We start from the raw sequence: 22,293 nt of genomic DNA, 5'->3' as shown, positions 1-22,293 counted from the left end.
AAGTTATGGCCCACTTATTGGTTTAAATTAAAACAATCTTGGCACTAAATACTGAGTTATTGAATTTTGTGGACTAATGGAGCATAACAGGTAGGTTTCATCAACTTGAAATAAGGCTTTAGGGCCATCTCTGGCCTTTTGCCATAATTTTGACCTGGGGCAAGCGAACCATAATCTGCAGGACAAATACAGGCTGTTTTTGCACAGCCTTTCATCTAAGAATAGTTTTTTTACGTTCAAAGGATCAGAGGAGTAAGGAGGAGGAGGTGAGGGAGTGGGGATAAGAGAAAGAAGGAAGCTTGTAATGATATGTTAAGATATCTTTTTCAAAACTCTATCAGCGAATCAGAACTTCTCAGGCAAAGTATTTTTTAAATACACAGTAAGAGAAATACACAATTTTATTTTACAAACAGACATATTCCAATTTTCTCTTTTCAAATACCCATCAATACCCAACAAATACCCATTAATAGTATGCTTTCATGAAGATATTTCCCTACCATTTTGTTCCAAAATATGTGGTATTTTAATAGTAATGAAAAGTAACCAGTTTTCAAAAGAAAGGTGTAATAAGCTAAAGAAATTTAGAAATTGATTGCTTGAAATTTTTGCCATGGTTATTGTTACTGAAGAGTATATAAGCTCATTAATTATGAAAATGCTCATCCACCCACTGGAAAACTTAGAATTATTTTAATCTCTATTAAAATATTCCAAATAAAGACTTTCTCTGCACTGTAAAAAATATTTGTATAAAAAGAAAAGTTTAGGCAGCAGATTAACATTAGAGAAGACAGAAATGTAGTAACTCAATGTCAAAAATTCAAGTAGGACAAAAGAATAATTATTGTGATTTTCACTTCTTTTTTTTCAATCTAAATCTTTTTTTTCTTTTTTAAAAAAATTTATTTACATCCAAGTTAGTTAACATATAATGTAATAATGGTTTCAGAAGTAGAATTTAGTGGTTCATCACTTGCATATAACAGCCAGTGCTCATCCCAACAAGTGCCTTCCTTGATGCCCCTCACCCATTTAGCCCTTTCCCCCCCACCCAGCACCCCTCCAGCAACCCTCCATTTATTCTCTGTATTTAAGAGTCTCTTATGGATTTCCTTCTTCTCTGTTTTTATCTTATTTTGATTTTTACTTCTTTCGATGTGATCAGTATGCATTGTAAGGCATCAATTTTGAACTATGATGGTCCTTCTAGATAAGTACCAAGATCAGATAGGCTTGGAATAAGCTTTCAGATAATTTATCACATAACTAAACTGATATTTGCAAATATAATAATATGTGTTTTATCAAATTGAATCTAATAGTTGTACCATTAATATTAAAATTAATTTATATAATAAAGTTATATTATAAAATATATTAATTCTTTTGCCTAATTTCCTTGCTTAATTTCTATTTTTGTATTAAAGTGTTTAAATATTCTATACTGTAATTGTATAATTTATAAACAAATAAATATACATATACTGTGAAATTCAAGTATTTTTGTGTTTTGTTTTTTACCGACAGTATATGATAAAGAGTAATAATAATAAGCAAAAGCAATTTATAAATTGTTTGAAATGATTGCCATGACCTCTATTTACAGAAACAAACAAACAAACAAAATCCACATTATTTAAGGACATATGATTAGTGATTCAATCTATTTAATAGTTACAGGTCAATTCCCATTTTTATTTTCCTTTGAGTCAGTGATAATTTGTGGGTTTCTAGAAATATGTGCTTTCCAGCTAAGTTTTAGAAATCTAGGTAGTGAATTAACTCTATATAGAATATATGTAAAATTGAATCTCTGAATTCCAGAACAGCAGAAAGGAACATGGAAAAATTAAAGTCTAACTTTGTTCTTCCTCTGAGAGAATTTTAAAAGGAAATAGATAAAAGCACCAAATAAAAAGGCAAATAATTTTGGTCCAAATAAGGGACAGATAAGGGAAAGAATTAGGCTTTGGAAGTTAGGCAGGCCACTATGAAAATTATGTCAAGAAAAACAGTATTATTTTGAATACAAACTTTGAAGAGCTCTGTGAAACACTCTACCCTTCTTGCTTTATTTTACTCATAACGTCAGTAATATCACTAAAATGGTTCACTTACTTGAGAAAATCTCAATCTTTTTGAGCATGTGCTTAAAAGCATCTTGCACTTGTTTGTTTCTCAGTGTATAAATGAAGGGATTCAACACGGGGGCAACAGAAGTACTGAGCAAGGCTATCTCTTTATTTAAAGACACTCTCTCCTTTGTAGAAGGCTTCACATACATGAAGATGCAGCTGCCATAAGAAATGGACACAACCACCATGTGAGAAGAACATGTAGAAAAGGCTTTCTTCCTCTGTTGAGAAGAAGGTATCTTCAGAATAGTCCTGATGATGTTTGCATAGGAGAGAATCACTAATACCAGTGTAACCAGGAGTGTCAAAATGGCTGAGAGAAATGCCATTAATTCTATTACAGCTGTGTCTGTGCAAGAGAGCTGTAATATAGGAGTAAAATCACAGAAGAAATGATTTACAGTGTTGGCTGCACAGAAGTCTAGCTGGAGACCCACAAGGAGTGGTGGGACAATTACTATAAAACCGGCCAACCATGAAGCAAAGACCAACAAGTTGCAGACTCTGTCACTCATGATGGTGGTGTAATGCAAGGGTTTGCAGATGGCTACATAGCGGTCATAAGACATGGCAACCAGAAGAAAAAATTCGATTGCACCCAAGACAGTAGTAAAAAACAGCTGTGTTGCACAACTGTTGTAAGAAATGGTCTTGTCACCTGTTGCCATGCTGACAAGAAATTTGGGGATGCAGACAGTTGTGAATAAGATTTCTAAAAATGAAAAGCTTCGGAGGAAGAAGTACATGGGTATCTTTAGATGAGAATCCAACAGGGTGAGGGTGATTATGGTTAGATTCCCAGTGACACTCAACATGTAGGTGAAAAAAAGGAGAAGAAAAATAACCACTTGTAATTGTGGGTTATCAGTCAGTCCAAGAAGAATGAAGGTTGTTACCGTGGTGTGGTTTCTCATGGCTGACTTCTACCAATGAAATTATAATAAAGTAAGGAATAAGAAAAAAAAAAGAGAATTAAAGGGGATAAGGCTGTATGAGATACCTATTATCTTGAGATCATCCATATACATGTTGCTACTGACACCTAAACTCCTTCGATATTCTGCTAGTCAGCAGTAACAGCCTCTAAAAATTCGCTCATATAATTTGTACTCAGAATTTCACTAACTCAGTGCAACTCTCTGAGTTTCTTTTCTCAAGTGTCATAATTTCAGGCATTCCAAAAGGATAATATATGGCATTTACAAAGTCATATTAAAATAGAGACAAAGAAAGAAACAGAAAAACTGTCATGATATTTTAACTTGCATCTTCTGTAGTTGCAATTTTTTCCAATCTATTTAGTTTACATTTACATTATTTTACATCATCAGCTGGCTCATTCTTCTTTGCTAATCGTGTCTCTTTTCTCTATTTATTACTCCTTATGATAGTATTCTGTAAGTCAGATTTCAGCTGAGGACTCTTCGCCTTTTAAGAAATGTAAACTTGACCTAAACATCTGAGGCCCATATACAGTGGGGACTCAGTACTTTCACCAAACTTTTGCAAACTCTTCAAGATTGAAATCCTCATGACCACTTTAGGTCTGCTTTCTCCTTTTTCCTTTGGATTTACTTTCATCTCACCAGCCCTGTTTATTCTCCTTTCTGTGATATGAAACCAAGCAGACAGGAAGTGTATCCTCATGCATGATGATTGTATTATTTATGTAGCATGCCTTATTTAGTTTTTGCAGTAACAGAAAAGGGTTCTAGAAAACAAGCCATACAAAAATTTTATCTACCCCTGCCTACTAGTTCCTTTTAGTGTCCTTGCTCTGCATGGCTTCCCCTGTTGTCACGGTAGACTCTTCACTTCTTTCTTACTCATGTCCCCCTTCTCTTCTCTTATTCTCAGTCGGTTAAGTGTCCACTCTTGGTTTGAGCTCAGGTCATGATCTCACTGCTTTGTGGGTTTGAGTCCCTCCACATTGGGCTCTGCACTGACGGTGTAGAGCCTGCTTGGGATTCTCTCTCTCTCCCTCTGTCTCTCTGCCCCTCCTCCATTTGTGCTGTCTCTATCTCTCTCAAAATAAACAAATAAACTTAAAAAATTACATAGAATTATGTTACCTTTTCATTTTTTCTTGTTTTCCATCTTTTTCCAGACCATGCCTACATCCTCATGTTTATTATATTGAAAGTCTATCACCAAATTTTTGTAAAGCATGACCATATTTCTTAAGAATATCATGTCATATGTTACATTGCATTTTAAACTTTTTATACTTCAGGGCTCCTGGGTGGCTCAGTCGGTTAAGCATCTGACTTTAGCTCAGGTCAAGATCTCATGGTTCATGGGTACAAGCCCTGCATGGGCTTGGTATTCTCTCTGTGTCTCCCTCTCTCTCTGCCCTTCCCTGATCTGTACTTTCTCTTTCTCAAAATAAACTTAAAAAAATAAACTTTTTACACTTCATATATTCCAGTTCAGAGGTTGAGAATGTACAAATATTTCCAATGGTTATAAATAATTATAATGCACTAAGATTTCTTTTTTTCCTCTTTCACTTTATTCCTTTCTTACTTGTTTTCTTTCTTTTCCCACACTCCTCAGTGTATCATTTTTCTAAAAATGTCTGCATTCTGGCCATTTAAGTCAAAAGCATAGGGAAATGTCAATCAGCAGAGGATGAATTCTATAGGGTGCCAAATTATAAAGATAGAAGTGAATCATACATGCATATTCCCAGGCTAAATTTAAATTACAAAATTGCAACCCCCCCAACAAAAACTATTGTAAATTACATCATTTTTTTTCTTTTAATTCCAAATAAAATACTTGCTGAATGGCAGTAAAAGTCATTATTTCTGACCATTTTTACAGTCCTAGGGACTTCTGTACCAACTTAGGTAATTTATAGGTAAGAGAGAGGAGACTCCTTTGGGATATGAAAACTGGGGAGTTCATGAAATATTTAAATTCTATTGAATTCAACAAAATGAAGTTTCTCAAATTCAAGACTAATTCATTTTTCTAGTGACATATTTTATGATATTCACATTGACTTTGCATACTAAAGGCATATATAATTATAATTATGTGAGGAAAACAACACATTCATTTAATAAAATTCATTTCTGAGATTCTGTTGAAGCCTATGAAGGGTATCTATTTAAAACTTGATTCCTACAAAATGAAGTTTCAAAGGTTTCTTATTAAGACAACTCGACTGAGTTGATAAAAAAATAGTTTTAACATCATACTATATATTTCAATGACTTACAAATAAATCAACTTTTTTTGTCCACTTTGTGCAGTTAATATGACCAAAATACTTTTTTTTCCAAACCTTATTGTTGTTAGTAGCAATTTCATCCCCAATTGTCTTCTTTTGATTTGAGTCCCAGAACAGAGGCAATTTCTGAATGTTGTATATTCATCATATTTTTTTATATTGCTTTAACCTACTTTTATCTTACATTCTCATCCAAAATACATTAATCCCAGCACCTCACACTCAAGACACATGAGCTGAAAGATTTTTATGATAACAAGAAATTCATCTAATTTCATTTCTTCTCATTATTTTCTTTAAAGAGCCATATCTCCAATTTATTCTATATTAAATTTGGAGCACATTTTTTTGCATTACATATAAAATAAACACACCTCTTTAAAAAATTTAGAATGGAGTGGTAAAAAGGGAATGTTTCAGTCTCATTGTTTACTTTGAAATGTGTCTGGCCTCCATGAGAAGCACTATTGCTTCTTTTGTAGTTTTTAAGATTGCAAGAACTATAATCATTTTTGTGTACTCTGCCATTGATCTCAAGAGGATTAGCTGATGAAACAATTTTTAAAAGATGGAAACATTCCCTGGGAGACCATTGTACAAATACATTAAAAATACATGACTTATTTATTAAGTGGAGAAAACTCTATAATCCATAAACTTAAGTTTATAAAACAAGACAAAATCTTCTTTTTAGACAGCTATATGTTGTAAGCCATAAGGAGTTTTTGGAACTTACAGCTTACATATCCGACAAATATACATTCTACACAAGAAAAGTGAAACTCCCCAATCCATATTGTGAAAAGACTTTAAGGGGATTACTAAAAATTTGAATCCTGATTCAATAAGGGGCTTATACCTACCTAAATTAAACCTTTCAAGGCTATCTTCTTGAGTGACAGATTGAATTTAGAGACTTAATTAGTTTTAGGATTTGAAAGCAAGACATGTCATCATTGACAAAAGAAATATTAAGTGTGGGATATTACCCTGGAAGGATCAAAATCATAGAGCTCTAGATTGAGGGGAAATGAGTGTCTCAAGACAGACAATAAGAGTCTAATATTTGTACCAGCTATCTAAGTGTCTTCACCCAATCTGCAGGAAATTTGGTTGATTCTACATAAAATTTTATTTCAATTCATTTTACCTTTATTTCTACTGCTAAGTACTTAAACTAATCCTGTTATAACAGATAAACTTTAAAATCATTGCAATATTACATAGATTTTTAAAGGTATTTCAATTAAGTAAAAATGTATGTACAGAATATGCAATTATTATACTATATAGCTTGGTCACTTTTCACAGATGTAACATACTCGCATAAGCAGTACTCAGATAAAGAAGTAGAATGTTACCAGTACTGCAGAATCCTCCCTTTTATTCTTTTCTGGTCATTATCCCTCTCAAGGTTTAGCCACTATTCTTACTTTCAATGAATTGGGTCTTTTTTTTTTTTTTTGCCAGATTTAACACAATGAAAAGTTATTTCCTGGAAATTTAAAGTCAAATATGCTGCACAGATGGCAGAGATTATGTTTGTAGGGTGGGATGTGCCTACTCTATGCCACCATTCAGAAATTAACTTTTAAAGCTCTGGCCTCTTCAACATATATCTACAATAGACAGAAGAAGAGAGTCTGGTAAATCATCACAGGGGAGGTTTTTAGTGCTAGGCTTGGAGGTAATTCTCATAATTTCCATTTATTTTCCATTGATAATAACCCAGTTATATAGACATACCAAAATGCAAAATGTCCAGATGTCTAGTCTTGATGTGTGTCCAGTAGGAAACGTTTTGTGATTAAACATAATGTCTGCTACAACTGCTAAGATCTGAATCCACTCTACCATTCCCTTCCACTTGGTCTAAATAGTAGCCTCTAATAAGCTTCTAAATGATCTTTGCCTCTTTTCCTTATCCAATCTATTTTCTGTAGAGAAGATAAAAATATGTTTTCTCAAGTTATGCTACTTCTTTGCTAAAATTATGTCCCAAAGCCACATTAAATTGTAGATGAGTGGCCAATAAGAATCCTTGGCATAGCTCTTCACTACCCTTCTTCATGCTCTTCCATTCTTTCCTTATCTGCTGTTATCAGTGTAATACCGACTCTCTTTCCATTCCTTAAGCTCTTTTTCACCTCTCTCCCTACATCTGCTCTCACTTGGCCTCCAAATTCCAGGTCTCTAATTAAATATCATCTCCTTAAAACAGTCATTTTCAGAGGAAACCATTTGTGAGGAGACCCTCCCCTTCTTTATAGTCATTATCTCAACATTTTTTTTCTTTACAACTCTATCAATATTTATTTTATGTATTTTTCTCCTCTCTTTCTCTGTCTCTGTCTCTCTCTCTCTCTCTCATCTCTGTTCTCTTAGATAATTAAGCCATTTAGGGGCAGAGAGTTGTCTGTTATATTATTCATCCCTATATATTTAGGATCTGGTATAGCCCTCAAACTAGAAATTTAAAAAGTATATGATGAAGAATTAAAAAGTTGAGTTATTTGGATATGAGAGCAATTGATGGTTATTCTGAAATTTTGAACATGATGAAATAAGAAATGAGACAATGTCACTAAATAAGATGTGGCATAACAGGAAGCCTGGAATGAGCATGGAAGAAATTTGGAGGAAAGAGGGAATAATGATGAGTTAATTTTTAAAATATTAAATTCAGGGTGTCATCTATATAAAAATTTTCTGATATAGGTCTTTCCAATTTTCAAATAAAATAATCTACACTGAAAACTAATAATTAAAACTTATGCAACTCTGGAAGCATTTGAAAATAACTTCAGGATAAAGTATTTTAAAATGAGAAAAATACCAGTTGAAAAGAAATGAGCCATCAAACTATGAAAAGATATGGGGGAATCTTACATGCATATTACTAAGTGAAAGAAGCCAATCTGGAAAAGTACATACTCTATTATTCCAACTATATGACATTACAGAATAAGAAAATTATGGAAATAGTAAAAAGACCAGTGGTTGCCAGGGGTTAGGGAAAGGGGTGAAGGATGAAGAGATGTAGACAGAGGATTTTTAGGGCAATGAAAGCATGTGATACCATAATTATGGATAACCAATCACAAATTTTTAAAAAAAAAAATTTAATGTTTATTTATTTTTGACAGAGAGAGAGAGAGAGAGAGAGAGAGAGAGAGAGAGAGAGAGAATGAGTGGGGGAGGGGCAGAGAGAGAGGGAGACCCAGAATACGAAGCAGGCTTCAGGCTCTGAGCTGTCAGCATACAGCCCCACACGGGGCTGAACTCACGGACTGCGAGATCATGACCTGAGCCGAAGTCAGACGCTCAACTGACTAAGCCACCCAGGTGCCCCCAGAACTTAATTAAGCTATTCAAATCATAAAGTCCAGAAAAGAAAATTTGCATTAACTATATGATATGGTTCTCTAATACTCTTTTTTACTAAAAATTTTTATTGTAGTTTTTATATTGCTATAGTCTTTTTTTTTGATCAACCATTTTATTTTTTTTAAGTTTATTTTGAGAGAGACAGAGATGGCACAAGTGGGGAGAGGCAGAGAGGGAGGGGGAGAGAGAGAATCCCAAATAGGCTCTGTGCTGCCAGCACAGAGCCCAACCACAGGACTCAAACTCATGAAACTGTGAGATCATGACCTGAGCTCAAACCAAGAGCTGGATGCTTAACCAACTGAGCACCCGGGTGTCCCTAGTCAACTATTTTAAAGTGTACAGTTCAGTGGCATTTAGTCCATCCACATTGTTCAGCAACCACCACCTATATTAAGTTCCAAACACTGCTCTCCTAAAAGGAAACTGTACCCACTTAATAGTCATTTCCCATCCCTTCTTTTCTGAGCCCCTGGCATATACCAATCTATTCTAACTCTGTAGATATTTCATATATATGGAATCATATAATATGTGACCTCTTATGTCTGGTTTCTTTCACTTAGCATCATGATACTGACGTTCATCCATACTTAAGCATGAATTAATACTTCATTTTTCTAGCTGGATAATATTCCATTATGCATATGTATCCCATTTTATCCATTTATCTGTAGATGGACATTTGAGTTGTTTCCACCTTTTGGCTATTGCGAATAGTGCTGCTATAAACAATAGCATACAAGAATTTGAGAGCCTGTTTTCAGTTATTTGGGTGAATATCTAGGAATGATATTGTTGAATCATATGGTAATTTTATGTTTATCTTTTTTAATGAGACTCCCAAACTTTCCTCAGTGCCTACACTGTTTTACATTCCCACTAACAATGTATTGGATTTCCAATTTCTCCATATCAATTTCTTTTCTTTTTTTAATTATGGCCATGCTGGGATCCTCCCAGCGTGGCCATAATTGAAGTGCAATTCACTGTGGTTTTAATTTGCATTTTTATAATGATGTGTAACACTGTTGCATGTCCTTGTTGGCCATTTGGAGAAATGTCTGTTCGAATCCTTTGCACATATTAAAATTGGGTTATTTGTGATTGGTTTTTGTTGCAGCTGATTTGCAATAGTTCTCTATGTATTCTGAATACTAGAACCTTATCAGATATGTGATATGAAAATACTTTTTCCAGGGGCGCCTGGGTGGCTCACTTGCTTGGGCATCTGACTTTGGCTCGGGTCATGATCTCGTGGTTTGTGGGTTCGAGCACCACGTCAGGCTCTGTGCTGACAGCTCAGAGCCTGGAGCCTGCTTCAGATTCTGTCTCCCTCTCTCTCTGCCCTTCCCCTGCTCATGCTCTGTCTCGCTATGTCTCAAAAATAAAACATTTAAAAAAATTTTTTAAAAGAAAATACTTTTTTCAGGTTTTCGCTTTTTGAGAAACAGAGGGGGGAGGGGGCACAAGTGAGCAAGGGGCAGAGACAAAGAATCCCATGAAGGGCAGAGAAAGAAAGAGAGAGGGAGAGAGAGAGAAGCGGGGCTCATCCGAAGTGGGTCTTGTGTTCACCCAATGTGGGTCTTGTGCTTACCTGATGTGGGACTCAAACTCATGAACCCTGAGATCATGTCAGATGCTTAACCACTGAGCCACCCAGTTGCCCTTCCAGGTTTACTTTACACTTTCATGACAATGCCCTCTGATGCATAAAATTTAGATGAAGTCCAATTTAATGTTTTCTTTTGTTGCTTATGTTTTTGGTGTCATACATAAGAATCAACTGCTAAATCCAAATCAAAGTTATGAAAATAGACCTCTATATTTTCTGCTATGAAATTTATAGTTTACTCTTACTTCTATGTAATTGATATACTTAGAGTTAATTTGTGAATAGTGGTGACCTAGGGCTCTAACTATTCTTAGCATGTGGCTATCCAGTTGTTCCAGCACCATTTAAGAGACTATTCTTTCCTCCATTGAATAGTCTATGTACCTTATGAGAAAATTGATTGGCTATTGATGTATGAGATTATTCTGGACTTTCCATTTCTATTTGATTTTTCCATAAAGAACTTAAAGTTCTTTCCAATTCAAGTGTTTTTATTTATTTTCATCTAACCGTTCTGGCTAGAACTTCCAGCACAATAATGAATAGCAGTTGAGAATGTAGACATCCTTGTTGTGTCCTGGAGGTTGGGGAAGGCTTTCAATCTTTCACCACTAAGTGTGACAATAGCTGTAGGGTTTTCATGAACACTTAGCAGTTTGAGGAAGTTTCTTTCTATTCCAAGTTTGCTATATTTTTATCATGAAGTTTTATCATTTGAATCTTCTCAAAGACTTTTCCTGCATCGGTTGTAATGACCATGGTTTTTTTTTTCTCCCTTTATTTTATCTTCTATCATTGGTGTATTATGCCAATTGATTGTTGTATGTTGGATCACTGTACATTACATCCCATTTTATCATGGTGTATTACCTTTAAATGCAGCTAAATTTGATTTGCTAATATTTTGTTGAGGATTTTTTCATCTATATTCATAAGGGATATAGATCTGTATTATTCTGTTTTGTGATGTTTTTATCTGGCTTTAGAATCAGAATAATGCTGTCCTCATGCAATCAAGTAGGAAGGCCATTATAATCTCTAATATTTGGAAGTTAAAATTATTTAATTCTTTAATTCTTCTTTAAAGTTTCAGGGGGCACCTGGGTGGCTCAGTTGGTTAAACATCCAACTTTGGCTCAGGTAATGATCTCACGGTTTGTGAGTTCAAGCCCCGTTTTGGGCTCTGTGCTGACAGCTCAGAGCCTAGAGCCTGCTTTGGATTCTGTGTCTCCCTCTCTCTCTGCCCTTCCCCCTGCCCTCTCTCTCTCAAAAATAAGTAAAACATTAAAAAAAATTAAAGTTTTAGGAACATTTATCTGGTCTTGGATATTCTTTATTTAGATTACTGATTCAATTTCCTTAATAACTACAGGTGTATTAGATATTCTGTTCAACCTTAAGTGGTAATTTGTGGGTTTTTACAAATGTTTCAATTATGCTAATTTGTCCATGCACAATTGTTCGTATTTATTCTTATATTCCTTTATATTTATATATATAAATATATAATATATAATATATAAATATATAAATATATATTATATATTATGTATTTATATATATAAATATATAATATATAATATATTTATATAAATATAAATATTTGTATAATGGAATATATTCCATTATATTCCTTAATAATGACTCTGATTCCTGATTTTAGCAATTTGAACCTTCTCTCCTCTCTTCTTGTCAATCAAGCTAAAGGTTTGTCTGCTTTTGTTGACCTTTTGAAAGAACCAACTTTCGGTTTTGTTGATTTTTCTCTATTTTTCCCCCTCTTCTACTTCATTTATCTCCACTCTATTATTTACTTGTTTCTGCTGGTTTTGGGTTTATTTTGCTCTTTTTTAATTTGAAAATTTTTAACATTTAATGAGAGAGAGAGAGAGAGAGAGAGAGAGAGAGAGCGCACGCATGAGTAGGGGAGGTTCAAAGAGAGAGTGAGACACAGAATCTTAAGTAGGCTCCAGGCTCCAAGCTGTCAGCACAGACCCTGACATGGGGCTTGAACCCACAACCATGAGATTATGACCTGAGCTGAAGTTGGAAGCTTTACCAACTGAGCCACCTAGGTGCCCCAATTTTGCTCTTTTTTAAATTTAAATCTGGAATTTTGAAATTAGATTATTGATATGAGCTATTTTTTTTTTTTTTTGTTAAAGCAGATGTTTAAAGCTATAATTTTGCTTCTGAACACTGCTTTCATTGTATTTCATAAGTTTTGGTATCTTGTGTGTTTGCTTTCATTTGTCTTCAAGTGTTCTCGAATTTCCTTTGCAACTTCTTCTTTGGCCCATTAGTTGTTTATGAGTGTTTTTTAATTTCCGCATGTTTTTTCATACTTACCATGAATTTGGTCTGAAGCTTCTGAGAAGCCAAAATGAAGAAGTTAACAACAAACCATTTACATTATCTATGTTTACACTATCCAATTTGGTAGCCACTAAAAATTGAAATGTGGCTAGTCCAAACTGAGATGTGCTGTGAATGTAAATGTACCTCACATCTCAAAGACTTAGTACAAAAAAAGTAAAATATCTCTTTAATTTTTAAATATGTATTAGATGTTGAAATGATAATCATTTGGGTATACTTGGTTAAAATATCTTATTGAAATCAATTTCACCTGTTCTCTTTACTTTTTAAAAATAAGGTTACTAGAAAATTTTAAATTACAAATGTTGCTTACATTTGTGTTTTGCATTATATTTTTTTGGACAGTGCTGACTTATAATATCCTCTGCTTTTTAAAATTCAAATTACACACGTACGTTAGATCTTTTGATATTGTCCCATAGGTCACAGAGGCTGTGTTCGTTAAATATATATATTTGACTTTTTGTTTTTCAAATTGAGTGGTCTCTATTAATCTCTAAGTTAACTCTTTTTTTTGACTTTTTTTTATAATCATCTTTCTGCTGTTCAGCCCATCCACTGAACTTTTACTTAAGATAGAATTTTTGTTACAGTATTTTTAAAAGTCTTTTAAATATGTGAATATTTAAATTTCTTTGTGATGAACTTTTATTTTATTTCAAGCTTATTTTAAATATGCAGTCTTCAATATTTGCCCCATGTTTAAAAGGTTTGATATTTCTGATTTCTTCCTGAAATTCCAGCTTTCTGGCTGGATTCAGTTTTCTTCAGCTGACAAACTTCCTGCAACATTTCTTGTAGTGCAGATGTGTTACTGAAAAATGCTCTTAGTTTGATTTTATGTGAAAATGTCTTTATTTCCCTGTAATGTTTGAAGCATAGTTGTACTGTATAGAATTCTAAATTGACAAATAGTTTTTTGTTTGTTTGTTTGTTTGCTTGCTTGTTTGTTTCAGCACTCTAAAGGTGTCCTCTGTTTTCTGGTCTCCATAGCTTGTGAAAAGAAGTCAGAAATTGTTTAAGCCTTTGTTCTCTAATATTCATAGTATGTAATTCGTCCTTTATCTCTAGCCAGATTTGAGATTTTCTCATTGTCTTCGGTGTTTAGTAGTTTGATTATGATTTGTTTAGGCATTTAGTCATGCTTGGAGTTAGCTTGGTTTCTTGATTCTGTAAATTTATGTCATTCTTCAAATGTATGAACTTTGGGACCATTGACTCTTCAAAGCCATCACATGTCCAGGTTGCCACTATGAAAGGCATTTTGTAAATTTTTATAACCCCACTTGCCAATCTTGTCAGATAAAGTTTCTCCTTAAAACTGTCTGTTGATTAAAGCAAGAAAGAAGGAAATAATAAATAATGGAAAAGGAAAGTAGGAAAGTATATGATGGAAATAAAGAAGAAGAAAACAGGGAGTGAAGGAGGAAGGTGTTCAGAGATAATCTAACTTGGATCTCAGAATATTGCCTATTATTAAAGACAGAAACATACTCATGGTATTGGATTTGTAATTAATTTTAATAAATGGTTGGTGCTATACAGAATGTCAGTTTTGTAGAAAATGCAATTGAATGTACTTATCCCTTTACTTCTTCAACACTCTTATTTTCTTGATGTAGATCAGAATTTCTGACCTATATCATTTGAATTCCTCCTAAAGAACTTTGTTTAACATTTCTTGCAGGACAAGTCTCTTGGCAATGAATTCTCTGTTTTTATTTTTGCTTAGTCTGTTGGCGCTGCTATCACAAAATACTGTAACTGGGTGCTTTGAACAACAAACATTTATTTCTCAGCTTTAGAGGTAGAAAGTCTAAGATCTGGGTGCCAACAGATCTGGTGTCTGGCAAGAGCCTGCTGCATAGATTTCATACACTTTTAACTAGGTCCTCACATGGTAGAAGGGAGCAGGGGAGCTCTCAGGACGTATGCCCTGGACACAGAACAGTGCTTGATACATTTCAAGCACACAATAAATAGGTATTCACAAATTAATGAAGGTAAATGGGGTGCATTTAAGATACTGCATTTTGTACAGAATCTTCTGAGAACACGGTTGAAGGATATAAAAAGGAGTCTGTGTATTTTGGCATCTCTTATATAGGAAGCAAGCCAAAGATCCTCAGGGAAACATTGCTTTTTGAGCTGAATTCCTTGGAGGCATATGCACACAGTTTACAGAATTCCCTGGAAATAAACCATAATCACTTGATAGGATAAATAGTTGCTTAATTTTAGTACTGTGCTGTATTGACTTAAAAACACATTGAATATGAAGAATAAAAGAGATACCTGGATAGTTTAAATTGCTGATCTAGTAACACCTGTGTGGCTCAGTCGGTTAAGTGTCCAGTTTCGGCTCAGGTCATGATCTCAGGGTTTGTGGGTCTGAGCCTTGCATCAGGCTCTGTGGTGACAGCTCAGAGCCTGAAGCCTGCTTCAGATTCTGTCTCTGTCTCTCTCTCTCTGCCCCTCTTCTGCTTGCACACTCTTTCTCTCTCAAATATAAATAAACATTAAAATTTTTTTTAGAAATTGTTGATCTAAGCTAGAAATAGCTAATCACAAAATGTCCACAAGTGTTAAAACTTATTATAAAAATTACACATTTCAGTGTGATGCTTGGAAAGAAAAAAAAATATAAATCTAAGTGCTTCATCCTGCAATAGAAATATAAAAATGAGACCATCACAAACAAAATACTTTGCCTGAATAATTCTGTTTATATACCTTTAAGGATAATAGTTTGTAAATTTTAGTGTTTTGCAGACTGATTTATAATCCACATTTTGAAAATAAATCTCTCTAAAACTCTGAGTACTTTATTTATATTAATATATTTAAGTTATTCTGATTTTATTTTAATTACAGAGGATCTGAAATTATCCCTTCATGTATCCCTTCAAATCTGTATTTTTGTATCCTTTGGGTTAATACCTAGTAGTGCAATTATTGTGTCATAGGGTAGTTCTATTTTAAACTTTTTGAGGAACCTCCATACTGTTTTCCAGAGTGGTTGCACCAGTTTGCAATCCCACCAATAAAGTAAGAGAGATCCCCCTTCTCCACATCCTTGCCAACACCTGTTGCTTCTTGTGTTCTTAAATTTAGCAATTCTGGCAATTGTGAGATGGTATCTCAATGTGGTTTTGATTTGTATTTCCCTGATGATGAGTGATATTGAACATTATTTCATGTGTCTGTTGCCCATCTGGATGTCTTCTTTGGAAAAATGTCTTTTCAGGTCTTCCCCTTATTTCCTAAATGGATTATTTGGTTTTAGAGTATTGAGTTTGATGAATTCTTTATAGATATACCCTTTATCTGATATGTCATTTGCAAATATCTTCTCTCATTCCTTTCATCCATTTTGAATTTACTTTTGTGTATGGTGTAACAAAGTGGTCCATGTTCATTCTTCTGCATGTTGCTGTCCAGTTTTCCCAACACCATTTGTTGAAGAGACTTTTTTCAATTGGATATTATTTCCTGTTTTGTCAAAGGTTAGTTGAATATATAGTTGTGGGTCCATTTCTGGTGTTTTCTATTGTGTTCTACTGATCTCGGTGTCTCTTTTTATTCCAGTACCAGACAGTTTTGATGACTAGTTTTGTAATATAGCTTGAAGTCCAGAATCATGATGCCTCCAGCTTTTCTTTTCTTTTTCTGCATTGCTTTGTCTATTTGGGGTCCTTTGTGATTCCATACAAATTTTAGGATTGTTTGTTCTAACTCCATGAAGAACACTAGTGGTATTTTGATAAGAATTGCATTAAATGTGTAAATTTCTTTGGGGTAGTATAGATATTTTAACAATGTTTGTTCTTCCAGTCCATGAGCATGGAATGCTTTTCTATGTCTTTGTGTCCTCTTCAATTTCCTTCATATGTATTCTATAGTTTTCAGAGTACAGATCTTTTACCTCTTGGGTTAGGTTTATTCCTAGGTACCTTATGGTTTCTGATGTAAATGGGATTGATTCCTTGATTTCTATTTCTGCTTCTTCATTATTGGTGTATAGTAATGCAACAGGTTTCTGTACATTGATTTTATATCCTGCAACTTTGCTGAATTTGTGTATTAGTTCTAGCAATTTTTTGGTGGAGACTTTTGGGTTTTCAACATAAGTGTCACATCATCTGCAAATAGTGAAAGTTTGACTTCTTCGTTAACTATCTGGATACCTTTTATTCCTTTTTTTTTTTCTGATTGCCCAGGCTAAGTCATCCAGTACTGTGTCAAATAGTAATGACGAGAGCCACTATTACTGTCTTGTTCCTGACCTTAGAGGAAAAGTTCTCAATTTTTTCCCACTGAAGATGATGTCAACTGTGGGTCTTTTGTAAATGGCCTTTATGAGGTACATTCTTTCTACCCCTCTATCCCTACTTTGTTGAGGGTTTTATCAAGAAGTGATGTTGTATTTTGTCAAATGCTTTTCCTGAATCTACTGAGGATCAGATAGTCCTTATACTTTCTTACATTAATATGGTGTATCACATTGATTGATTTGCAAATATTGAACACACAGCCCAGGAATAAATCCCACTTGATTGTGGTGAATAATTCTTTTTAATGTACTGTTGGATTCAATTTGCTAGTATCTTGTTGAGAAATTTTGTATCCATGTTCATCAGGGATGTTGGCCTGTAATTCTTTTAGTGGGGTGTTTGTCAGGTTTTGGAATCAAGGTAATGTTACCCTCGTAGAAGGAGTTTGGAGGGTTTTTTTTTTTTCATTTTATTTTTTGGAACAATATGAGAAGAATATACATTAAATCTTCTTTAAATGTCTGGCACAATTCCCCTGAAAAGCCATCTGGCCCTGGACTTTTGTTTGTTGGGAGATTTCTGGTTACTGATACAATCTCTTTGCTGGTTATGGGTCTGTTCAAATTTTTTATTTCTTCTTTAAAGTTTGGTAGTTTGAATGTTTCTAGGAATTTGTCCATTACTTTGAGATTGCCCAGTTAGATGTCATATAATTTTTCATAATATTCTCTTATAATTATTTATATTTCTATGGTATTGGCTGTTATCTCTCCTCTTTCATTTGTGATTTTATTTATTTGAGTCCTTTCAGTTTTCTTTTTGATAAGCCTGGCTAGAAGTTTACCAATTTTATTAATTCTTTCAAAGAATCAGATCTTCATTTTGTTGATCTGTTCTACTTTTTTTATTTTTTTTGTTTCTTTCTATATCATTTACTTTTGCTCTAATATTTATTATTTCCCTTCTTCTGTTGACTCTAGGCTTTATTTTCTGTTATTTTTCTAGCTCCTTTAGGTGTAAGGTTAGGTTGTGTATTTGAGACGTTTCTTGCTTCTTGAGTTAGGCCTGTATTGCTATATACTTCCCCTTAGGATTGCCTTTCCTGCATTCCAAATGTTTTGAACTGAAATGATACCATTTTTGAATAAAACAATTGTTCATGATTTTGAAAGGAGGGAAAATTCTTTTGCATGTTTTAATGTAAACATAAATAAAAGTAATAGGCTTGCTAAACATATTATAATACACTGTTCCAGTGTATCTCTAGGGAGTTGGGTTAGCAGGAGAAAAACTAGGTCTGATTTGATATCATTCTTACTTGTGGGGATGATAGGTCTGTTTTTGACTCAGATGACTATAGCCATTGTAATACAATTAAGTTCCTTGGGAATTGTCCCTTAGGTTTGGGAGAATGTTTGTAAGTACTAGGAAAATGTTATTATACTTTGGCACTAATAGCTAGAATGTCTAGAACCTTAACTATTCCCTGGAGAAAACTGTTATCATATTCTCTCTGATGAGTTTTTATTAATTCATGAGTTTTTATTTTTATGTACCTTTTCCACACTTCTTATCCTACCTAAAATGCCTTACTTTACTTCCTAATATGTCTCCAAGACAGCTTTGGATCCATCTTTTTTTTTTTTTTTTTTTTTTTTTTATATATATTTTTTTTATTTTTTAATATATGAAATTTACTGTCAAATTGGTTTCCATACAACACCCAGTGCTCATCCCAAAAGGTGCCCTCCTCAATACCCATCACCCACCCTGCCCTCCCTCCCACCCTGCCCTCCCTCCCACCCCCCATCAACCCTCAGTTTGTTCTCAGTTTTTAACAGTCTCTAATGCTTTGGCTCTCTCCCACTCTAACCTCTTTTTTTTTTTTTTTTTTTCCTTCCCCTCCCCCATGGGTTTCTGTTATGTTTCTCAGGATCCACATAAGAGTGAAACCATATGGTATCTGTCTTTCTCTGTATGGCTTATTTCACTTAGCATCACACTCTCCAGTTCCATCCATGTTGCTACAAAAGGCCATATTTCGTTTTTTCTCATTGCCACGTAGTATTCCATTGTGTATATAAACCACAATTTCTTTATCCATTCATCAGTTGATGGACATTTAGGCTCTTTCCATAATTTGGCTATTGTTGAGAGTGCCGCTATAAACATTGGGGTACAGGTGCCCCTATGCATCACTACTCCTGTATCCCTTGGATAAATTCCTAGCAGTGCTATTGCTGGGTCATAGGGTAGGTCTATTTTTAATTTTCTGAGGAACCTCCATACTGTTTTCCAGAGCGGCTGCACCAATTTGCATTCCCACCAACAGTGCAAGAGGGTTCCTGTTTCTCCACATCCTCTCCAGCATCTATAGTCTCCTGATTTCTTCATTTTGGCCACTCTGACTGGCGTGGCCAGAAAAACATATTTTCTTATTAATCTCCCTTGACTGCCCTAAGCAATCACATTTACCTTTAAATTTATGGCACATTATACATTGCTATATTCATGCAGAAATTCTGTCTCCTCAATATGTTGGTAAAGCACGATAGACAGGGACATTGACTTATACTGCTTTGACGCCTCAGTGTATAACAATGCATTCTCCATGAATCTATTAAATTGTTTAATAAATGTTTTGTATTGATAATGAAGTCCTCAAAGAAGCATCAATGAAGTCATCAAACAAGAAACTTGCCCCCAAGGGATGAAATGTTTATACCTAGGAGTTTTCATGACATTTAGCTTAATGAGAGCTTATATAATTTTCAACCACACAATCAACTCCATTTGAATTGGCTTAGCTCTTGAATACCATATAATTTGGAGGCAGTCAGTATTACCTGCAAGTGTCTGAACACTTGCCAAGTGACTGGTCATCCAAGTAAAGTTGCCTACAGTTTCTCCTCTGTACTCTCTTATGTAGAAGTAAATTAGAGCTTTGCCGTAACTAATTCTATACATCAGGTAAGAAGCCAAGAGCCAGATACAAGTCATTGTCTCATCTGAAGAAAAATCCTATCCTAATGGTGTTTAAATTTATGGTCTTCCCTTACTGTCTTACCTCTTTTCCACTTCTTTTATCTTTTCTTCCCTTTTTCATTATCCTTCTTTCTGAACTCTTATTCACTTCATTTTGCATTTCACTTTGTGATTCTCTTCCTGTTTTCAGAACTGTAACCAGAAGAAACACTGAATCTGTTTGATTCTGTTCAAGTCAGGTTTACTACACAATCAGATGAATTTAATGAATGGCATAGGAGGTGGTAAAATGAAGACGCGGAATAAAGACAAAACAGACTACACTGACTTACAGAAATAAAAATCAGATAGGACCAAGACAGAATGTTGATTACCTGAGCAGATGTGGCAAAGGCCAAACCATTGAAGAGCTCTGGTTGTTCTACTGAATGACTTTCAGGATTATCTCCAACCTAAAGCTGGATTTCTGTTTTCACCCATCATAAGTATTTATATATCTATCATCTTGCTTCTCTGTTGCATTCGTGGCCAGTTCCTTGAGGCAATGATATTTATATAATCATCAGGCTGAGTATAAGTATTATGACATTTTAGTTCTTACATATTGAGAAAAGAGGAAATATTGTTTTCACCTACATGTTCATTTCTTCATCTCATTACCATAAATATACCTAAGTCAAAATATAAAGATAATTTATGAGATAGTTTTTTATTTCATCAGATTTGTAGAAAATCATTATCATTTCTCAAAAGCAAAGTAAGAGCTTTTATTAGAGTTTATCTTACATTAATCATTTCAAACAATGTCCCATTAGTATATATAATTAATAGTAAATACTAATATTTTGATATTGTTATTTTAATATTTTACAATTGATATCTTTACATAATTTTTCTTGATATTTTTACCAGAACAGAAGCATAATAGGAGGTAATGATGGAAAACCGTACAACTGTGACAGTATTTATCTTAGCAGGATTGACAGAGGACCCAAAGGTGAAGATTGTGCTATTCGTCTTCCTGCTTCTCACCTACTTGCTAAGCATCTCAGGCAACTTAATTATCATTACCCTTACTTTGCTGGGTTCTCATCGCAAGACCCCTATGTATTTTTCTTCAAAAATTTTCCTTCTTAGAAATTTCTTATATAACTGTGTATTTACAAATTGCTTGTAAGCATGGCAACTGGGGACAAAACCATTTCCTATAACTGTTGTGCAGCTCAGTTATTTTTTGCCTTCCTTCTTGGAGCATCCGAATTTTATCTCCTGGTTGTCATGTCCTATGATCGTTATGTTGCCATCTGTAAGCCCCTGCATTATACAACCATCATGAGCAGCAAAATCTGTATCCAGCTGATCCTAAGCTCTTGGATCACTGGTTCCCTCATAATCTTTCCAGGACTCATTTTAGTCCACAGAAGCCTGGACTTCTGTGACTCCAATATCATTGATCATTTCTACTGTGACACTGCTCCCCTTCTGCAGATCTCCTGCAGAGATACACATGTGTTGGAAATTATGAGTTTCGTCTTAGCTTTGGTGACTCTGCTGGTCACCTTGGCATTACTGATTCTACCATACACATATATTGCCTGACAATTTTAAAAATCCCTTCTGCCAACCAGAGAAAAAAGGCTTTCTCCACTTGTTCTTCTCACATGATTGTCATCTCCCTCTCATATGGCAGCTGCATCTTCATGTACATTAAACCCTCGGTCAAACAGAGGATATCCTTAATGAAGGGAGTAGCAACTCTCAATACCTCAGTCGCACCACTTTTGAACCCTTTTATTTGCACTCTAAGGAACCAACGGGTGAAGCAAGCATTTAAGAACTTGCTACAAAGAGTCCTGTCTTTATCCAAGTAGAATCATGAGGTTTATAAGGAAATTTATAAGGCAATCTGCAAAGGAAGTGTTTAGATTGGGTCCCAATGTCACTATTGCATCATCCAATATATAATCATACTTGTTCTTTCACTTATTTCTGAAGTATCATGATGTTTACATTGGCTCTTTTTTCTCAATATATGCCTTCCTGTTCAAAATACTGACACTTTATTTTTCTGTTCCATTGTAAGCATTCTCAAATTTGACCCTTTCCTCTCCTCTTCTTCCACTTAATTGTAGCAAATATATGAAAGATTGTTTTCATCAACTTTATGCGTTAGATCATGGAGACTTAATTATTTCCATGCATGTGCAGTATATTTTGTCCTTATATTTGATTTTCTGTAAACTCTTGATAAATTCAAAACAACTAAATGATGTG

The 22,293-nt window shown here is 34.3% G+C and overlaps 1 protein-coding gene and 1 pseudogene across 1 annotated transcript; one reads left to right on the top strand and one right to left on the bottom strand.

Annotated features, from left to right (window-relative positions):
* Positions 1-2,116: 2,116 nt before the first annotated feature.
* LOC102963651 (olfactory receptor 6C74) lies at positions 2,117-3,058 on the bottom strand. The gene has a single exon (XM_007081569.2). It carries the CDS (start codon positions 3,053-3,055, stop codon positions 2,117-2,119), a length of 939 nt encoding a protein of 312 aa, XP_007081631.2. The 5' UTR covers positions 3,056-3,058.
* Positions 3,059-20,956: 17,898 nt separating this feature from the next.
* On the top strand, positions 20,957-21,890 carry LOC102950083 (annotated as a pseudogene).
* Positions 21,891-22,293: the final 403 nt, after the last annotated feature.

This window comes from Panthera tigris, chromosome B4 (genome assembly GCF_018350195.1).
Source record: "Panthera tigris isolate Pti1 chromosome B4, P.tigris_Pti1_mat1.1, whole genome shotgun sequence".
In the NCBI taxonomy this organism is placed as follows: domain Eukaryota; kingdom Metazoa; phylum Chordata; class Mammalia; order Carnivora; family Felidae; genus Panthera; species Panthera tigris.
Note: the sequence above shows the minus strand (reverse complement) of the source record. Positions and strands in the feature narration are given on the sequence as shown.